Source organism: Dendrobates tinctorius, unplaced genomic scaffold, assembly GCF_039654945.1.
Source record: "Dendrobates tinctorius isolate UK_male_01 unplaced genomic scaffold, ASM3965494v1 ptg000266l, whole genome shotgun sequence".
Classification (NCBI taxonomy): Eukaryota; Metazoa; Chordata; class Amphibia; order Anura; family Dendrobatidae; genus Dendrobates; species Dendrobates tinctorius.
The window spans coordinates 1,089,626-1,111,030 of record NW_027361933.1 but is presented as its reverse complement, the minus strand read 5'-3'; the positions used below and the strand labels follow the sequence as shown (position 1 = coordinate 1,111,030).

Here is a 21,405-nt window from a genome sequence, read left to right as displayed (position 1 = left end):
CTCTTTCGGAAAGGTCTGGCAGAAACTGTAAAAGATGTTATAGTGGGATTTCCTGTCCCCTCTGGTCTCAACGACTCCATATCAATAGCCATTCAAATTGATCGACATTTACGTGAACGTAAAAGTACTTGAGAGGCGGTGCTGCCTTTTGAACAAACATCTGAATCCATGCAATGTGATAGGGTTTTGTCTAGGGCGCAACGACGAGTTTAGAAGGCGTAATAAGTTATGCTTCTTTTGTGGGGACGCCTCTCATGTTATTTCTATCTGCCCTAAACGAGAAACACATTTTGCTCACTCATTTGCTGTGGGCAGTGTACAGCCTAAGTTCCTGTTGGCGGTTACCTTGATCTGCTCCTTGTCTACATTTTCTGCTAAGGCTTTTGTTGATTCAGGAACAGCTTTGAATCTGATGGATCTTGACTTTGCCAAACATTGTGGTTTCCCCATGGTGCCCCTGCGGACCCCTATTCCCTTGAGGGGTATTGATGCTACCCCTTTGGCGGAGAATAAACCCCAGTTTTGGACCCAGGTGATAATGCGAGTCGCCCCGGACCATCAAGACAATTGTAAATTTTTGGTGCTGCACAGTTTACATGATATTGTTGTACTGGCTTTTCCTTGGTTTGCAAACCCATAATCCTGTTTTGAATTGGAAATCTGTGTCTGTGGTGAGTTGGGGTTGTTAATGTGTTCTTAGTGACACTTCTATTTTCTCCACCTCTCCCCAGTCTCAAGATGTTCCTGACTATTTGGCTGATTTTTCTGATGTATTTAGTGAGAGTAAGTCCGCGTCTTTGCCTCCACATAGGAGTTATGACTGCGCAATTGAGTTAATGCCCGGTTGTAAATTTCCCATGGGTCGACTTTTCAGCTTATCGGTACCTGAACATGATGCTATGCGATCTTATATCAAGGAATCACTGGAGAAGGGTCATATCAGACCATCCTCTTCGCCTTTGGGTGCTGTTTTTTTTTTTGTGGCCAAAAAAGATGGCTCATTCTCTTAACAAAATCACTGTTAAATATCAGTACCTGTTACCCCTGATTTCTGATTTATTTTCCAGAGTTAAAAGTGCTTGTTGGTTTACCAAACTTGACCTCAGGGGGGCATATAATCTTATTCTCATCAAGCACAGGGATGAATGGAAGACGGCGTTTAATACTCCGGAGGGACATTTTGAGTACCTGGTGATGCCTTTTGGGCTCACTAATGCTCCTTACGTCTTCCAATCTTTTATGAACGATATTTTCCGGGACTTTGTGGATGAGTTTTTGATCATTTATCTGCATGATATTTTGATTTTTTTCCAGTGATTGGGATTCTCATGTGGAACATGTCCGGACTGTGTGATCGAAATGTCTTTATGGTGTACAGAGGATTTCGTTTTTGGGATTCATTTTGTCCCCGTCTGCTATTGAAATGGACCCAGCCAAGGTCCAGGCCATTTATGATTGGGTTCAGCCCACATCTCTGAAGGCTCTTCAAAAGTTTTTGGATTTTGCTAATTTCTACCGTAAATTTATAAGTAATTTTTCTGGCATTTTTAAACCACTGACGGATTTGACCAAAAAGGGTGCTGATGTGGTGAATTGGTCTCCAGAGGCAGTCTCGGCATTTCAGGAGCTTAAGCAGAGATTCACTTCTGCTCCGGGTTTACGGCAACCTGATGTTTCACTCCCATTTCAGATGGAGATAGATGCTTCTGAGATTGCTGCAGGAGCAGTTTTGTCTCAAAGAGATCCGGTAACCTCTAAGATGAATCCCTGTGCCTTCTTTTCTCTAAAATGTTCTCCATCTGAATGTAGCTATGACAGGGAATCGGGAATTGTTGGCCATGAAGTGGGCATTTGAAGAGTGGAGACATTGGTTGGAGGGAGCTAGACATCAAGTTGTGGTCCTCACCGATCACAAGAATTTGATTTATCTTGAATCAGCCAAGCGCTTGAATCCTAGACAGGCTAGGTGGGCCTTGTTTTTCATGCGTTTTAATTATGTGGTCTCCTTTCTTCCAGGCACTAAGAATGTTAAGGCGGATGCCCTTTCTAGGAGTTTCTTTGTGGATTCTCTTGATGTGACCAAGCCTACTACCATTCTAAATGAGGGTGTAGTTCTTTTCGCCATCTCTCCCGATTTGAGACGTGCCCTGGAGGAATTTGAGGAGGATAAACCTGAATGATGCCCTATGGGAAAATTGTATGTCCCTGACTAGTGAAGGAGAAGAGTAATGTTTGAAATTCATTGCTCCGCATTGGCTGGTCATCCAGGTATCTTTGGTACCATAGATTTGGTGAGTTGGTCTTTTTGGTAGCCTGCCTTTTCTCGTGATGTCAGGAATTTTGTGCAGTCCTGTGGGACTTGTTCTCAGTCCAAGTCCTGTTCTAGTGCTAGTGGTTTGTTGATGCCCTTGCCAGTGCCCAGGAGGCCATGGACCCATATCTCAGTGGATTTTATTTCTGATCTCCCTGTCTCTCAGAGAATGACTGTTATTTGGGTGATCTGTGATAGATTTTCTAAGATGGTCCATATTGTACCACTCCCAAAGTTGCCATCTTCTTCTGAGTTGGTGCCCTTGTTTTAACAACAAGTGGTTCGTTTGCACGGGATTCCTGAGAACATTGTATCGGACAGAGGAGTCCAGTTTGTTTCCAGATTTTGGAGAGCATTTTGTTCCAAACTGGGAATTAAGTTATCTTTCTCCTCTGCATTTCATCCTCAGACCAATGGACAGACTGAGAGAACAAACCAAACTTTGGAGTCCTATTTGAGATGTTTCATATCTGCTGATCAGGATAATTGTGTCTCATTTTTGCCCTTGGCCGAATTTGTGCTAAATAATAGGGCTAGTTCTGCCACTTTGGTGTCTCCTTTTTTCTGTGACTTTGTGTTAGGGCTGGCGGAACGCACCAAATTATAAAATAATAGTAGGTGCGTTCGCAGCCCGGGGTCCACCGTGCAGTGGTGGTACACTGCTGCTAGATAATGGCGGATGCTCAATATGACGGTATAATGGCGGAACACACGCAGGTTAAACGTCACCCGGGGTGCACAGGGCGAACTCTGTTGCTTCACAGAGCCGCTGAACCGCTAAACACAAATACCGAGCCTGGTCAAGCTCACAGAGCTCGGGGAGAAGAACGCTCAGTATATGGTCACAGGACTCGGGCCCAAGGACACAAGGCCATCGTCCCTCTAGACCTACTGAGCGTGCGGCGTCACTACCGTGAACGCCGCTAGCTGAGGCTGACTGCAGCGGAGCGACAGTGACTGCCATGGTACGATAGTGCCCTATAGTAGGCGACACCATCGGACGCTAGTGCTGTGGACTGATGTGCACTGTGGCCTATAGCTTAGCCACTGACTGCTTCTGACTCTAATACTGATACCCTAACCACATGCGTAATATCCAAGGGAGGGGAATCTTAATAAGTCATTCACCAGGTACATGCATCCGTCATCATCCACACATATAGTAACTAGAGTCTATACTAGCGCATGGCCGAGAGGCCATGCGAGTCTTTTATAGCCAAGAACTTCTGGAACCTTCCAGATCCCCCTGATGGACCAATCAGAACTGGAGAAGGACCTGAGCATGTGACTCCCGATCCCCAATGGGGAATCGTCCCATGAGCTTGCTCAGTGGAGCGACGGAAGGACTTAGATTCTGGAGTCTTTTGCTGCTGGCCAGGGTGCATTGTCATACCTGAACCAGAGGTGGCAGCAGCAACCGATCCCACGCTGCTGGTCTGGGCAGAGCGCCGGGACCGACGAGACTGCTGAGCAGGCTCCACTGCGGCCGAAGGAGAATGGGAGACCGCCGAGTGCAAGGCTCTGGATTCCTGCTGTGCAGTGGCAGGAACCCGACGCCTAACACTTTGGGTTTCATCCTCGATTTTCTTCGGGGCAGGTGGAAGCTTCAGCATGCCCAAGTGTGGATTCTGTGGTAGAGAGAATGCAGCAGATTTGGGACCAAGTAGTGGATAAGTTGTCCCACTCTCAGGAAAAAGCCCAATGGTTTTCCAACCGGCATAGGACCATTGGTCCCCGGTTTAAAGTGGGTGATATGGTTTGGTTGTTCTCAAAAAATATTCCCATGAAGGTTGCATCTCCAAAATTCAAGCCAAGGTTTATTGGACCTTATAAGATTTTGGAAATCCTTAACCCCGTTTCTTTCCGTTTGGCTCTTCCAGTTACGTTTAAGATTCATGACGTTTTTCATAAATCTTTGTTGAAAAGGTTTGTGGAGCCAGTAGTTCCCATGGCGGCGCGCCCCCTGACCTTGTACTGGTTAAGGGTAATTTGGAGTATGAGATAGAGAAGATATTGGATTCTTGTCTGGCTAGATGGAGACTTCAGTACCTGATCAAGTGGAAAGGTTATGACCAGGAGGATAATTATTGGGTCTCTGCTTCTGTCATTCATGCCAAGAGATTGATTCCTGCTTTTCACCGGGCCCATGCTGATCGGCATGGTGGCGTGGATGAGAGTTCGGTGACCCCTCCTCAAGGGGGGGTACTGTTGTGAATTCCCTTGATCGGACTTCGGAGTCTGAGCTCCCTCTGGTGGTTACTGCGGGTAGTGGAGCTGGCCAGTTTGATGGATGTTTGCCACCTGACAACGATGATTGTGAATCTGGGATTACTGGCTGGGAGAATATAAGTGAGCAGGCTTCCCTTAGTGGTTGCTGGTGATTTTCTCCTGGTGCATGTTGAGTTCTGTCTCCTGCCTGATCTGCATAGTTCAGTTAAGTGATACTTTTGCTAATCCTTTGCATCTAATCTGGTTGTGCCTTTTTCTGCTTTGTTGCGAGGGTTCAGCATGCTGGGCCCCGCTCCATGTGTTGCAATTTCCCTGTTGTACTGGTATCTTTTGCTTTGCTTCCAGTTCACACCAGAGTGCTGATCTAGCGGGAGAGAGGTCGTGTGGCCTCGTGTTTTTGTATATCAGATGTGTTGGATTTTTTAGGGTTTTTGCGTGATTGCAGACAGTTTCTATTCTATCCTGTCCTATGTAGACAGTTTGGGCCTCATAATTTGCTCAGTCTATTTTCTGCCTGTGTCTGTGTCTCATCTTGTCTCACCGACAATATATGTTTGGGGGCTATCTATTCCTTTGGGGATCTGCTCCGGGGCAGTTAAGATTTCACCTTTCTGTCTTTAGGCTTATTTAGCTCTCCGGCTGTGCCGAGGCATCTAGGGCATCGTAGGAACGCTCCACGGCTACTGCTAGTTGTGGTGTTAGGATGAGGGTTCTGCAATCAGCCAAGTTACCAACCTCTCTGGTTTCCTGGTTGCGTAGCCTATTCCTGCCTTCCTCCTCGGTGACTCGTTCATAACAGACACCTCTGTTGGTTCGGTAAAGAGTTCACCATTTTATGGCAGACGCATGCATGGCAATAAACGTTCAGGTCCAGACCTGTGTGTGAATGAGTACGCGTGGGTGTCCACCAAAAACATCCTGTGGAAGTGTGCTGCTGGGGCCTGGAATTCTCGGGTGATCGGGCTGTATCTGGTGTAGGTGGGTGCAGGAGGTGTCCATTCCCTATCGACAGGGCCTGTTTTGCCGTTTAGTGACCGACCAATTAGTGGATCGTGTCACGCTTGGACAGTCACTCCGTGACACCGCTGCACCGCTCTGTTGACACGGGTGCCACTGTATAACTCCACATCCACATCCCCAGGAAGAAGTATAGTATAGTAAGCTGCCATTGAACCAACCGAACCCCAAAATGTTCATTATAAATCCCTGCTTGTGTTTTCTGATTTCAAATCTCACTCCTCCATTTTTCTTGCAGGCTGCTAAAGTTATACAGCCCTGCCTAAACCCCTGAAGATGGATTACCGCAGGAAACTCTTGACTGAGAGGATATTAAATGTTACTTCAGAGATAATCTACCTGCTGACTGGAGAGGTGAGGCATTCTGGGAATTAAGTGGCATGACACGTTCATTTCTGTTAAAAGGGTTGTCTTGGTAAAATTAACATTTTGCCAGTGGCTTGGTACATTAAAAAATAGTAAGTAAAGCTATACTCGTCTATTGTACCTACACTTACTGGGATCCATCACTGACCGCTCCTTGGACATTGACAAAATGAATGGAGTGACATACAATGTACTTAATAATGGAATAAAAATTCAAGTGTGATAAAATGGTAAAATAAATGCAGTTATGCCATATTTGGGAGGGCTTTGTTTTAACAGTGGTCATCATGTGGTAAAAATGACTTGGAAACATGATTGTCCATATTAGTCCGAATACAGTGATACAAATCATGCATTGGTCTTTGTTTGATTGTTTTAGGGTTTTTTTTCTATTTACCGTAAGTGATGAAAAAAAGTCAGCATACTGTAAATACATTTTTTTGTTTTATGTCCCCATTTTTATTTTTTTAATTTTTTTGTTGTTGGAGCTGAGGGTTTGTTTTCCATGCAGTGAACTGAAAAAAACAATTTTGTTCTACATACGATGCATTGATTGTTTATTAATTTTTTTTTTTTTTTTTTACGGCGGTAGGATGCCCCCCCAAAAAATACAACTGTGGAGTTCTTTTTTTTTTTTTTTTTTCTCTTTTAGGCTGTGTGCCCACGATGCGATTTTTAAGCGTTTTTGCCGCGATTTTCAGCGCGAAAACGTTTAAAAATCTTGTACATGACGCACCCCATGCATTCCTATGGCATTCCGCACATGCTGCACATGCTGTGCTAATGCTGCGCTTTTTTTCCGCGCCGGAATCGCACTGTGGAAAAAATCGCAGCATGATCATTCTTTTGTGCGGAATCGCAAAGAATTGCCGCGATTCCGCACCCATAGGAATGCATGAGAATCGCTTACTTCCCGCATGTGGCTATGCCCACCATGCGGGAAGTTAAGTGTCTCATGTGCGTTTGGTACCCACGGTGTGGAGGAGAGGAGACTGTCCTCCAGGCCCTGGGTACCATACCCCTTAAAAAAAAGAATAAAAAATCAGGGTATATTTACCTTCCGACGTCCCGCGCTGCATTCCCGGCCTAAGCGTTCCCAGTAATGCCTTGCGGCAAGGCCCTGTGATGACGTGGTCTCGCGAGATCGCTATAGTAACGCGAGACCAACGTCATCAAAGGTCTCGCAAGGCATCTCTGGGAACGCTGAAGCCCGGGATGGCAGCGCGGGACGTCGGAAGGTAAATATACCCCGATTTTTTAATCATTTTAACATTTTATCTTTTACTATTGAGGCCGCATAGGCAGCCTCAATAGTAAAAACCTGGTCACACTTGTCAAACACTATGTTTGACGAGTGTGACCAACCTGTCAATCACTTTCCAAGCGATGCTTCAAATCGCTTGGAAAGTGCTTGAGAAAATCGCGGCAAAATCGCGAACAGAATCGCAGTGAAATCGCGCGGAAAAAACCATGCGATTTCTGGGAAGGCGTCCGGTTTTCATTGTGCATTTTAAAACGCTACGTGGGCCCATAGCCTTACAGTGTTTACTAATCAGGTTAATTAATTCCATATTTTTATAGATCCAACTTTTACGAATGCGGCAGTACCAAATATGTTTTTCTTGCTTTATTTATGTCCGGCTTTAGACCTAGATAAATACACAAAGAGAATAAACTCGGCAGCCTGAATGTGGATTTGTGGCAGAGGAAGCAGAGGCAGTAAATCGTTTTCTTTCAGTTTGCTCTGGCTGTGACTAATGGTGACATTGTGCTGCCTTCCCTTTCTCTTACTACGTGACAAATGTAAATATGACGAAAAGGAGGTCACATACAGAGACTAATCTAGAAAGGATGGGCCCCATTCAAATTTAAATATAGCAAAACATATTTGCTATTGAAATGAAAAAAAAAAAAACAAAACATTTTATATGATGTGTACACTATGTAAATAAGCATAGTATATAGAAGTACAGCAATTACATACATGCCTGCAGGTCTGGCAGATGATGCATGTTTTGTCAGTTGGAAGAGGTGACTAAGGCTGCTTTCACACATCCGGTGGTTTTGTTCCGGCGGCGTGCGGTGAAAAGCCGGACTGCCGGATCAGGCCTGCAGCGGTGACACCGGATGCAGATGCGTCGCCTGATCCGGCTTGGAAAGCATTTAAAGGAGCCACACCGGGGAAGAGAGAGGCGGCGGTATGCGGGGGGGGGGGGGAGAGAGAGAGATACGCGCGCACGCCGGGCACTTGTGGGTTAAACCTCACAGTGTCCGCGCATGCGCTGTAGAAAAAGCCGTTTCGGCGCTGCAAAAAAATGTTGCAGGCAACGTTTTTTGCTGAAGCCAGACGGCGCAGGTGTGCCTTTTCCGGCTTAAAACGGAGGCGCCGCATGTCCTTCCGACACGATGCGGCGATCATTAAATTCTATGTGCCAAAACTGGATCCAATTCCGGATCTGGTTTTCACACTTTTCGCCGCATCGTGACGGATTCAAAAAGCCGGATGTGTGAAAGCAGCCTAAGCCACTGCCATACATCTGTGACGGCAGCTCATACACCTTGAGAATAAAGTATCAGGCATGTTGAAATCCATCAACCCGTTCCTTCATTGCACTAACACCTGCCGAGATCACATTCAGCAGACATTAATCCTATGTGTACAGCCAGCTTAATATTTAAATTACTACAGTATTATGTAGAGTTTGTGCACACTTTGCAATTGTAATGTGGCTTCATGATGGTTTTGCCACAATTCTAGCAAAACTGCAGCAAAAATCACAGTTACCATAATTCCCCATCAATGTCCATTGGTGGATGTACCATAGTTCCTGGGAAACATTTACCCCCTTTCTTAGCAGCACTAAAGTGCCAATGAATGGCAATTGGAACATATGGGGACACCAAAAGGTTGATTAATGACGCATGGGCCGTGCTTATAATTTTCCGGTGCATGGTGAATAGCATTTTTTATTCATCACCCCTGTTTGTGCCTTTCTGTGACAGACAGATATCTGCCCAAATTGTGAATACTGACAATATGGAACTAAGGAGGTACTGAACAGACGCACTCTAAAGAGGTAATGAATAGCAGTAGATACTAAGACAATACGTTATGTGCCCTTTAGCCTTGTAACAGAGTCATGTGTGTGCAGTATGTTGGTGTTTTCTATTATGAACAATGATATTGCAGTAATTTAGTTCAGCCACCGGAGATCACCTTTGAGTAACGGACAGAAAGCTCTGGAAACAGGAAATAAAGACTCTGAGATTTTCCTGGATTGATGAGGAGAAAGGAGCCTGTTTTGAGAGACAAAAAATAACCTGGCTCCTGAAACCTTCTTGTTTGGACAGTGTGATTCGGAGATAACAGCTCCTCTGAGTAAACTGAAAAGTGGGACTGGTCACTGACTGGGTAGTTAGCTAGGGATAGCTAGATAGAAGTCACAGCCTATTCAAGGACACTCTTGTTACTAAGGGTCCCATTTCACATAGCGACACACCAGTGATCCCGACAACAATACGATCTGGTAAGGATCACTGGTGCGTCGCTACATGATCGCTAGTAAGCTGCCAAACAGGCAGATCTCTTCAACGATGCAGAAATCCACCGGCGATCCGTATAACGACCTCGGCGGTCGTTGGTACCTTGTCACACAGCAGCTTTTTTGACGACTCACGCCTGAGTTCTGCGTCGCCAACGAGGTTGCTCGTCGGCGTTAAACACAGCGATGCGCGCTGGCCAGCGGGACGCCGATGATGAAAAAATGGCCCAGGACAATCGAGCATGATCAGCGATATCCAGGGGGGAGCAGGTTGCTGCTATGTGTCACGTAGCTAGATCACTGAAGCGTCACCGATTTTGATCGGTGACGCTTAAGCGATCTCGCTATATGAGACGAGGCCTTAAGGATTGCATATCAACTGAGAGAGACTGTGTGGATTCCTGTGTATCAAGATTCTAGCTGTGAAATATTACTGGAACTGATTTGGGAACTTCATCTGCATCTGTATCAGAAGATTTGGTGACTTGGAAAGCGGTTTTAATCCTGTGGCTGGAAGCTGTATAACAAGTTCAGTTGTTTACTGTTAAGCATATTGTACCCTCTGAGTGCTCACTAATGAGACAGTGCACTGTGTTTATACTGTGCTGGTTTAGGTAATTCATCGGGGATATATATATATATATATGTGTGTGTGTATTGTGGTGTAGTAACCACTATGTCCGCTAGGGGGCACTGTGTGGAGGTTCCAAGGGAGAGGATGAATCCTAAAGGATGGTTGTGTATCTCAAAGGGGGTGGCTTTGAGATGGAGACTTAGTTATGCGTATTGATCAGCAATGGTATTGCTGAGGTGTTATTTCAAGGTATAAGGGAGAGGTCTCTAGGTAACTTGGGAGTTGGGCGGGCCAATTAGCCCTGTTTCACACATCCGTTTTTTGTGTCCGCCAAACGGATCCGTTTCCGTTTTTTGCCGCTAACGGATGCTAATGGATCCGTTTGGATCCGTTTTTTTGACGGATCTGAGGTAGCCGCTAATGCAAGTCTATGGGAAAAAAACGGATCCACCAAAAACATGGCGGATCCGTTTTTTAATGGAAAATGACGGATTTGGACGGATTTAAAAAAACAGAAGTGTGATCCAGGCCTTACCTACAAACCCACCCAGGGCTGTGTCTGAAAACACCTGTAGTAAAAGACTATGTGAGGGTGTGAAGGACCTGTGATGAGGTCATAGTCACGTGACCCGGTGGGTGTGGCTATAGACCATATAATGTGGCCAGGGTAGGTCACATGTGGAGAATGCTGGGATCTGGTTGGTCCAGTGTGGAAGGTCCTGCAGAGATGGAACTTCCTGCCAGACAGCACGTGTGAAGTGGCTGGGAGCAATGGCGATGTGTGCCTGGGAGTTCCCAGGAGGGAACGAACGTGTGTGGAATGCTGCAGCCGCATGAGGAACCCTGACGTGGGTGAGATAATTGTGAGGCTAAGTGAGCCTGCGTACTGGACATTGGTAACCAGAGTGAAGCATTATAATGGATGCTATGCTGGTAATGCTGATATGAACTGTATGCTGGTTTATGCTGAACAATAAACCACATGGACTGTGATGATATATGGAAATCCTGGTGCCGGATGTGTTTTTGTTCGCTGCAAGCAAGAATCCCCTAAGTAAATGACAGCGCTACTTCACAATATATATATATATATATATATAATTTAAACAGGAAACCGGGTAACCGTGACCTATTGTAATTTAGGCAGGAGACGGGTGTAGGTTTGTATACCTGAGAGAACCACGTGTCACAGTCGCGGTAGAAACCCATATAGGCCCGTCACGGTTAAGGGAGGGGGTGGCATAGTTTTGGGGTAGTCTGTCTCCTCTCCATGATGCTGGCACTTGGGATCTCTCAGGCTGCATAATTTGTTTTGTGTGGTCCGTGGCTGTTGAGGCCCATATTTTGTTGAAAGCTAGAATCCTGTTATTCCTTGCATTGGTTATAAAGAAAAGTTGGTTTAATTTTAGATTTTCTTCTGAGTCGTTCATAGCAATGCCGTATTCCAATCCTGAACAACGACCGGCATAGCGGCCGTTACATGTGTTTTGTGACACTTAAACTTAAACAATGCTAAATTAATGAAAGGTCCTCTTTAACTGTCTGTATCATGTAAAAGTGGCTGCAGAGCTGAGTTAAACATGGCTTTTATTTTTTAATTTGTCATCGTTGCAAATATTAACTTGTAAAGTTCGGATGCTAATCTGTTAAGTTCAACAGGGTGTTACCAGAGATTTGTCTCTGGGAACGTGTACTTCTTCCCCTGCATGAAGTTGTCTAATCTTATTTATCATTGCAAACCTTTCCAGATCTTTTTTCACAGTGCTGTCAGATCTCATTCTCCCCCCACACTGACTGCTGTGAGATGAGCTTTGGAAGTGTTTGTAATGACACATAACTCTGCAGCTACAGTGTGCAGCTACCAGCTCATGGCCAGTGCTCATAGGAGATTGTGATTTCTGCTATGCATTTGCATAGCAGGGCTGAATCCCTGCAATGTATAGCATGTTCAATCGGATGATCGCAGATCCTAAGTCTCCTAAAACTATTAAAGACTATTAAAAAAAAAAAAAAGTAAAAAATGGGGAAAAAAGTTTTTTTTTTTAAAACATGAAAAAAATAAATGCAAATTAAAATCACCCCTTTTGCCCTATTGGAAATAAAACAAAAAAATACCCATATTTGCTAATTCTGCATTCAGAAATGTCCTTTCAAAATATAAAGTAAATCAATCCTATAGGTAAACAGCGTATTGAGAAAAAAATGCCAGTAATACGTGTTTGTGGCTGTGGCAACATTGCAGTGATCAGCAATAAGAACATCGTTTCTTATCTACCCCAAAATGGTATCAATAAAAAGTCAGCATGGCGCGCTAACAATTAGTTCTCACCCAGCCCCTGATCACGAAAAATAGAAACATTACAGGTCTTGGAAAATTGCCACAAACATGAAAACTTTTTTTTCATACAAATTACTGAACTTTTTTTCAGCACTTAAATAAAAATAAACTTTACAAGTTTTGTAACTACGTACTTGTACTGACTTGGAGAATCACATTGCCATGTCAGTTTTACCATATACCAAACACGGTAAATAAAAATCCCAAAAAACAATTGTGAAATTGCACTGCTTTTGCAATTTCCTGTATTTCAGTACACTGTATGGTAAAATGAATGATGTCATTCAAAAGTACAACTTGTCCTGCAACAAACCAAGCCCTTCTATACCTATATTGAGGGAATATGATAAGTTATGGCTCTTGGAAAAAGGAGGAAAGAATGAAAATGGAAAATGGCCATATCGTGAAGGTGTTAAAGGGGATTATTCAGCCCCCCCAAAATGCTATGTTAGGCTAGTTTCACACTAGCGTTTATGAGCGCAGCGACGGCCTGCGCACAGCCGCCGCTAAGCCCCGCCCCCTGCTGCGCATCCGCCGGTAGCTCTGCTCACCTGCGCATGACGCTGCATGCGCCCTGCGTCCCCTATCTTTATCACAGGGGGCGCAGGCCGTGCGCAGTATGCATTTGGCGGCGCATGCGTCCTTTTGACGGTGCGCCGACCTGCGCCAAACGCAACCTGCTGCAATTTGGTTGCGTCGGCGCACCGTCAGAAAGGCGCATGCGCCGCCAAACGCATACTGCGCACGGCCTGCGCCCCCTGTGATAAAGATAGGGGACGCAGGGCGCATGCAGCATCATGCGCTGGTGGGCGGAGCTACCGGCGGGCGCGGCAGGGGCGGGGCTTAGCTGCGGCCGTGCGCAGGCCGTCGTTGCGCTCATAAACGCTAGTGTGAAACTAGCCTTACCAAAAAGCCACATTAATAAAACAATATAAATTGAACGGAAAGATACCCAGATGTACTGTGTTGATATCTGGTTTGTACTTATACAATGCATTAAGAATTGTATAAAGGTACATATTAATACCAGTGTGTTGCTCACAGTATATTCAGATACACTTGTCAAGAATGAAATGCTCATCAACAAAAACTGAACAGTAACAAAGTTACATCAATCCCGAGATGTGTAAGCACAAGATCTGTGCCAGCCAAGATAGGACAACGCTCCCTCAATACGCGTTGCAGTTCTAATATTGATGGCCGTTTTATACTGAAGGCATGTAAGTGCATATACCTTAAGCGGTAATATTTATTCTATTAGCAAAGTATAAACCAGATTTAACCTAGATTTTTTTTTTTTTTTTTTTACTCCCACCCTGGGCCCATTCAGAATAGTTTATAAAGTGTGAGGAAACATCTTTAAATTGTATTTTCTTGTACTAATGTTCTGTATAATCCATATTTTGAAGATATGCCACAGGTGATACTGTGCCTACTGGGTTGATAGTCGGAGGCAGTGATATATAAGAGCTACTAGAACTGAAATAGTTTGTTCAGGGGACACATGTAGCATATATGTCCCGCTGGTATGGGGCAGATATAGAATCACTAATTTGAAAAGCAGCCCATCAGAGTGTGCGCATAGCAGCAGTTCCCTAGTCATGTGTTTTTTTTTTGTTTTTTTTTTTATCAAATAATTTTTATTGAAAAACTCCAAATACAAATTTTCCATCTTTCAAATAACATGAATTACATAATAATTCCATAGTATGAAACATATCCAAAGTAAATCAGCTTCATTTCCCTAACCCACCCTAAGCCCAAATCCCAACATTACAGAAAGGACCATGTTTATTTTCAGAGCTTTTCTGGAATAACGGAGTATAAAATTCATAGAAGGGGGGAGGAGAGGAAGGAAAAAAGAGGTCTAACAATTAAAGGATAGCATCATAAATATTCTCTCTCTAAATAGAAGATTTGTGGGCAGCCCTGGAGTATCCAACCAAGGACTCCATATATTTTCAAATTTGCAAATTAGAGTTACATTTATGATAGACTCCTCTTTCCACCAGATTATATTATTTATCCTTCGTTGTTGTTCTCCCATAGATGGAGGTTGTGTGCCTAACCAATAAGATGCAAGAAGTTTATGTGCTTGAAATAAGATACGAGAGATACCTATGAATAGGGGCCAGTCGGGATCCACCCCATCTTCAAATAATCCCAATTTACATATACGGGTATCTGTTAACAATTTCCCTCCATACACCCTTTCTGTCAAGGAGATGACCTCATTCCAAAATGGGCCTGTCTACATTTCCTCATCATATGCATCAAATGTGCCTCATCAATCCCACACCTAGGGCATTTTGCATCATGGTGATATCCTATTTTGTGTAAAAACCTAGGAGTTTTGTATACTCTGGATTAAATATAGTTGAGAAAGCCTTTCAGCTTCACAGGGAGATCATTTTTGGAACAGTTTCTAGAATATCTCTCCATTGCTCCACCGATATAGGGCTTCATCCACCTCCCATTTAGCTTTATCTGCAAGGGGTGATTTTCCAGTTTGGATGACAATAGTCACTTATATATGGAAGAAATTAAACCCTTTGTATGACCTGTAGAAGCAATAGTATCTATTAGAGGATGTTGTTGTATGCCAAGATCCATCAGACCCAATTGAGCTAAAAGAGCATGTCGGATTTGTAGGTATTGGTAAAAGTGTTACGAGATAACTTGATTTCCTCTTGAAGCTGTTGAAAACTTTTAAGAACAAAGATTGCAAATAATTGTTCTATCAACCAGAACTCTTTTTGGTCCAAATCAGAAAAAAATAATTAAACTTTGATACTTCAGCCAAGTTGAGATTACGCCATAGTGGTGTGTATTTGGTGAATCCCTTAAATACCATAAGTTTCTTTCCTGTCTTACACTTTATACACTAACACCAATGTTGGAGTAAGCAGATTCCCTCCAGGAGAAATCCCAGACTCCAGGAGACACAGGGGCGAGGCCCATTTCATATTCTGTAAAATAAGAGCACCCAACTTGCCCATGTCATCTCTACTTCCCCATCCATGGAGGTTTTGTGATTGGGATGAAATAAAATACAGCCATAGATCAGGAATGGACAGTTTTGAACAGCTGACATGTGTCCGGAACAGCTGCGGGTGGAATCGTGATCCACCCGTGGCTGTTAACCGATTAAATGCCGCTGTCAAACTCTGACAGCAGCATTTAACGTGCGCTTAAGGCCATTGGGCTGGAAATCTGCCCATCGGTGATCGCGGGTCACCGATAGGTTGGCATGACAACCAGAGGTCTCCTGGAGACCTATATGGTTGTCACTGTCAGATTGCTATAAGCTCCACCCAGTGGTCGGCGCTCATAGCAAGTCAGCAATTCTGCTACATGCAGGCGATCTGATCATCGCCTGTATGTAGCAGAGCTGATCAGATTATGGCAGCTTCTAGTCTCCCATGGAGACTATTGAAGCATGCCAAAAGTAAAAAAAAAAGTTTTTTTAAAAATAAAAGAAAGATAAAAGTTCAAATCACCCCCCTTCGCCCCTTTCAGAATAAAACCATAAAAAAAATCAAACATACACATATTTGGTATCAACACGTTCAGAATCGCCTGATCTATGAATTACAAAAAAGGATTAACCTGATTGCTAAACAGCATAGCGAGAGAAAAAGTCAAAACACCAGAATTACGTTTTTTTAGTCGCAGCGACATTGCATTAAAATGCAATAATGGGCGATCAAAAGATCGTATCTGTACCAAAATGATATCATTAACCCCTTCATGACCAGACCTTTTTTCTGTTTTTCGATTTTTGCTCCCCTTCTTCCCAGAGCCATAACTTTTTTATTTTTGTTGTCAATATGGCCATATGAGGGCTTGTTTTTGCGAGAAGAGTTGTAGTTTTGAACAACATCATTGGTTTTACTATGTCGGGTACTCAAAAACGGCAAAAAAAACTCCAACTGCGGTGAAATTGCAAAAAAAAGTGCAATCCCACACTTGTTTTTTGTTTGGCTTTGTTGCTAGGTTCAGTAAATGCTAAAACTGACCTGCCATTATGATTCTCCAGGTCATTACGAGCTCATAGACACCAAACATGTCTAGGTTCTTTTTCATCTAAGGCTACTTTCACACATCAGGTTTTCGGCGTCAGGCGCGATCCGGCGTCGTGCCGGAACGCCGGATCCGGCAAATGTTTCGTAAAACCGGATGTGACGGATCCGGTTTTCTGCCGGATCCGTCTTTTTCTTGACAGACAAAACCGGATCCGTCTCATCCGGTACATCCGTTTTTCTATCCGTTTTTCGACGGATTACGCCGGATCCGGTTTTTAAAATTGACCCTTGTGGCCTTCCGAACGGGATTGGCTACTGGAAAACTATATATAGCATGTTCCTACAGCCCTTCTTTGACAGGTTGTAGAGGAGAAAGTGCAGGTTGGAGAGAAGAGCAAGTTACTGGCGAAGATGGATGTTGTCATTGGAAATATTTTGAAGAATTTGGCGGATTTTATAGCGGAGGCGAATCGTTTGAGGGTGATTGTTCTGGAGAAGGAGAGAGCGAGACAGCAGCGCATCAGGCATCGTAGACGACGTTTGTGGATCCACCCCATCACAGCCAAGAGAATGACGCGTGGGGTCTATTCTACACTCTGCATGGACCTTCGACGAAACCCGGATAAATTTTTTGGATATGTTCGGATGAAAATGGAGAATTTTGATTACTTGGTGGAGCGCATTGCACACCTCATAAGAAAAGCGGACACCTATTGCCGCTTCTCTGTTTCACCCGCAGAGCGTCTGATGGTGACTTTAAGGTAAGCCACATTTATTGGATGTGATCGCATCAGAGCACACTTTCACTGCAATCTTGTTGGTGGTAGTTTGTATCTCCAAGTGTTATAGCTCAGTTTTGGTATGTAATGCTGTGATTTAAAACTAATTTATTGTTTTTTAATTCCCCACAGATTTCTTGCAACTGGAGAATCCCTTTCGTCACTGCATTTCCAGTACAGACTCGGGATTTCCACCATATCTGGAATTGTGAAGTACACATGCCGTGCACTGTGGGACTCCTTAGCTGAAGAGTTTTTACCAGAGCCCACAACAGAGAGGTGGATTGAAATTGCTGACAAGTTTCAACAGATATGTCAGTTTCCAAACTGCTTGGGCGCTGTGGACGGGAAACATATCCGCATTGTAAAGCCAGCTGGATCGGGATCGGAATATTTCAATTACAAGAAATATTTTTCAATTGTCCTCATGGCCATCGCTGACGCGGAATACAAATTTATTGCGGTTGATATTGGGGCCTATGGCCGCTCCAATGACTCTCAAGTTTTCAAACTGTCTGCCATGGGGCGTAAACTGTATGGAAACACCTTCCAGTTCCCACCACCTAGACCGCTGCCGCAAACATCTGGTCCACCTATGCCATTTGTCTGTGTAGGGGATGAAGCCTTCCAGCTGTCAGAACACCTTTTGAAACCGTACGCTAGCAGAGGATTGACAATACCAAAACGCATTTTTAATTACCGCCTCACAAGAGCAAGAAGAATGGTTGAATGTACCTTTGGTATTCTGACAGCCAAATGGCGGGTCCTATTGACTGCGATCAACCTCAAGACAGAAACTGTGGACGAGGTGATCAAAGCGTGCGTGGTACTCCACAATTTTGTTATCTGCAAGGAACCCATTTCCATTGAGGACACCTCTGAAGAAACCACCTTGCAAGATTACCATGACATTACCACTAGAAGTTCTGTGACGGTTTCAGTAATGAGGGACAATTTTGCACTATACTTTATGTCACCTCAAGGCAGAGTACACTGGCAGGATGACAGAGTGTGAAAGATTTGTGCCCTAACCAAACTTGTGTACCTTCTGGACCAACAGTATATACCTTTGCCAACCAAAGTTAGCTATCTTGTCATGGTCTTACTATTTTTAGCTTTAGGCCACAGGTGTGTACCTGGTTGTGTTTTATGCAAAGTATTTCACCTTTTAACAAAAGTTGTGTACATTGTTAGGAAATCACCAACAATAAACACAACTTTTTAGGTGAAATACTTTGCTTCAAACACAACCCGGAACACAACTGTGGCAAAAAGCTAAAATTTACCCACAGTTATATACCTGGTTTTGAATACCTTTTTACCTTTGAAATACCCTGTATTTAACCTTTTTTTTAAACATAGTTCGCCGCAGAAAGAAATGACAGACAACCATTGTGAAACGATAATTTAACTTTTATTTAAAATTTTTTTTTTTTTTTTTGTAAAATGTTTTTAAAGTGCAAAAAAACTTTTTTAATAAAGGTTTTAAACCCAATGGGCATTTTTATTAAAAAACACACATTACAAATCTGTGTAGTGTGGGGTGGAAATACTGCTGGAGGGGCTGCGGGACACTTCGACACTGGGTGTGTGGAGAGAGGACTGGGATCGTGGTGGGGAAGGAACAGTTAGAGGTGAAGGTGTGGAAAAAGCTACAGAATGGGTGGACATGTGGGAGGCAGAAGAGGTGGTGGGCGGTGGAGTGGAGGGTTGGGCAGGGACTGTAGGAGCAGATGATGTTGATGGAAAGTTGTATGGGGAAGGAGTTTGGTACGGGGAAGGAGTTTGGTACGGGGCAGGTTGCTGGAAGTGGGGAGATGTCTGGTACTGGGGAGGTTGCTGGTATGTAATAGGAGGGGGAGGATGGAAAGTGGCTGGAGGGGGTGCAGATGTAATAGGAGGGGGAGGATGGAAAGTGGCTGGAGGGGGTGCAGATGTAATAGGAGGGGGAGGATGGAAAGTGGCTGGAGGGGGTGCAGGTGGAGGAACTACAGTGGTGGGAGGTGGAGGTTGGGAGGTAACCTGCTGTAGAGCACCGTGGCACGAATGCATTACATGCATCTGCTGGGTTGGAGATAGTGTTGCCATGCGCTCCACAACAGACCTGAAAAAGGTGTGGTTTGGCGAAGATCTTGCTTCTGAATGCATGGTTTGCAGAAGTGTCTTCACCTCCAGAATGCTGGAGTTGATCTGCTGAAAGCCTGCGGAGATTTGCTCTGACAAGACTTTTAGACAGTTCTGGAAAGATGCATTCAGATGCAAGAACTCTTGCACATAACGCTTTTCCTGACCCCTCTGCCGCTGTCGCCCAGTACCCGCAGGTGTACTAGAGGTGGCAGGGGCAGAAGGGTGGGGTAAAGGGAAAGCGATCTCCTCACCAGCAGCTTCATGTAATGTAGGCGGCCACGATGCTCCTGTGCTGGTGGATGGGACAGATGGGTCGAATGTGTGGGAAGGCTGGGAAGGTGCAGATGTACCGGGGCGGTCGAAGTGTCCCTCGGTGCCGGTCTCCTCAGGGATCGCCTCAGAAGGGTCCAATCGTGCAGGCTCCCGAGTGCTGCTCACCGTGCTGTGGAATAAAGAGAAAAAAAAACAATTAAAATAGTGACATGGTATGGCCCTGGCTGAAAAAAAAAAAGTTACATCTAAACATTTTTTTGTCACATGTGGTGTGTAATATTTACTTTCTGGTGAGCATTGTCTCCCGGAGGAACGACAGGGCTTGTGCGTACTTGTACTTGCTCCTGCGTCCTCCAGATCCACTCGGGGCCCGCATCTCTTTATTGAACTCCTTCTTGAAACGATCCCTCACAGACCGCCACCGATTCACAATTCTGTTCCCTGAAACGAGAAAGGAGTGGTTAGTATACAACATCAGTGTTTCCCAAACTCCAGTCCTCATGGTCCCCAGGGGTCATGTTTTCAGGATTTCCATAGTAAATAGAAATCCTGAACACATGATCCGTGGGGACCACGAGGACTGGAGTTCGGGAAACACTGGTTTACATCAAGCAACCGGTACTGTATATACTTACGCTCTTTAATCTGGGCCCGAACATCGAGGTCCTCCCAGCGGCCCACAAGGAGTGAACAGATTTCCTCCCAGAGTCGTCGGGTAATGATAAGGTCAGCGTGGCGGCGGTCAGCCATATTCCAGAGCGGCTCCCTTTCTCTGACGAGATCGATGAGGTGGTCCACATCGAGTCCTCCATCCTCACCGTCAGAGTCGGGAGCACGCTGTGAAGGCTGTTAAAGAAAAAGACAAAAATAACATAATTAGCCTCCACAAAAGAAATGAAATAAAAAGTGCAAAAAAACAAAGCAAAAATATTTATACTTACACGCTGGTGACCGCCGCGTTGCTGTCGCCGACGACCCTGGGAGGCACTGCGAGGACCTCTTGGCCGAGCACCAGATTGGGAAGACTAGAGAAGAAAACAAAAAATGTTATGTCTTTGGATGTAGGCATTTGTTTGCTGTGTGTGGTCTGCAGAACATTGTTTTCTATGTGTTGTGTGTAGTGTGATGTTGTGTTTCTGCATTTGATGCAAAAAACTTACCAATTGTGAGCCCACTCCAGGTGTCTGTCCACCCCTTCCTTCTTCTTCTGGGAGCTCCTCTTCATCTTGTGATTCCTGTTTTGAAATAAAAGGCAATGAATAGACATATATTACAGAGATGATGGATTTTGGAAATAAAAACTTACCGTCAAACGCTGACGATGCGAGGGAGGGCTCCCAGAAGAAGATGTGCTGTCCTGTTGATGGCCAGACTCCATGGCTGTGGGTATTGCTGCTGCTGTTGCTGCTGCCAGTGATGCCATTTCTGCTGCTGCTGCTGCATCTCTTTGGCGGCTGTTGAATAAAGAGAAACAAAGGGCCAATGAATATCTTGATATTCCATGGCCCTAGTTTGGAGGAATGGGGGATTTGATAATTACCGTCTCTCATCTGCTTCTGGACTCCCCTCCTCAGCATGTTCCATTTGCTGCTCCATTTGGGGTGGTGGTGGTGCTGATGGTGCTGCAGATGTCTGCTGCCTTCTCCTGGTTCTTGGCTTGGGTGGCATGTTGGGTGTGGCTGTGGGTCCCACTGTCTTGCTTTTATATATGTCTTGTGGGCAGAGCTACTGAGCATGCTCAGACCAAAAAAAACGGATCCGGCTTTCGCCGGATCAGGCGCATTGCGGCGCTCATAGGCTTTCATTGTGTGAAAAAGCCGGACG

At 44.6% G+C, this 21,405-nt stretch overlaps 1 protein-coding gene across 3 annotated transcripts in view; it reads left to right on the top strand.

Annotated features, from left to right (window-relative positions):
* LOC141069562 (uncharacterized) overlaps window positions 1–21,405 on the top strand; it is a 125,450-nt gene that overhangs the window by 55,047 nt on the left and 48,998 nt on the right. For 2 of the 3 annotated variants that reach the window (XM_073559227.1, XM_073559226.1), the window contains exon 3: window positions 5,796–5,911. In XM_073559227.1, the coding sequence (XP_073415328.1) occupies window positions 5,834–5,911 (78 nt within the window). In that variant the 5' untranslated portion in view covers window positions 5,796–5,833. Of the gene's footprint in view, window positions 1–5,795; window positions 5,912–10,730; window positions 10,892–21,405 lie in introns of those variants that run through there. The other variant, XM_073559228.1, reaches the window with a different exon arrangement.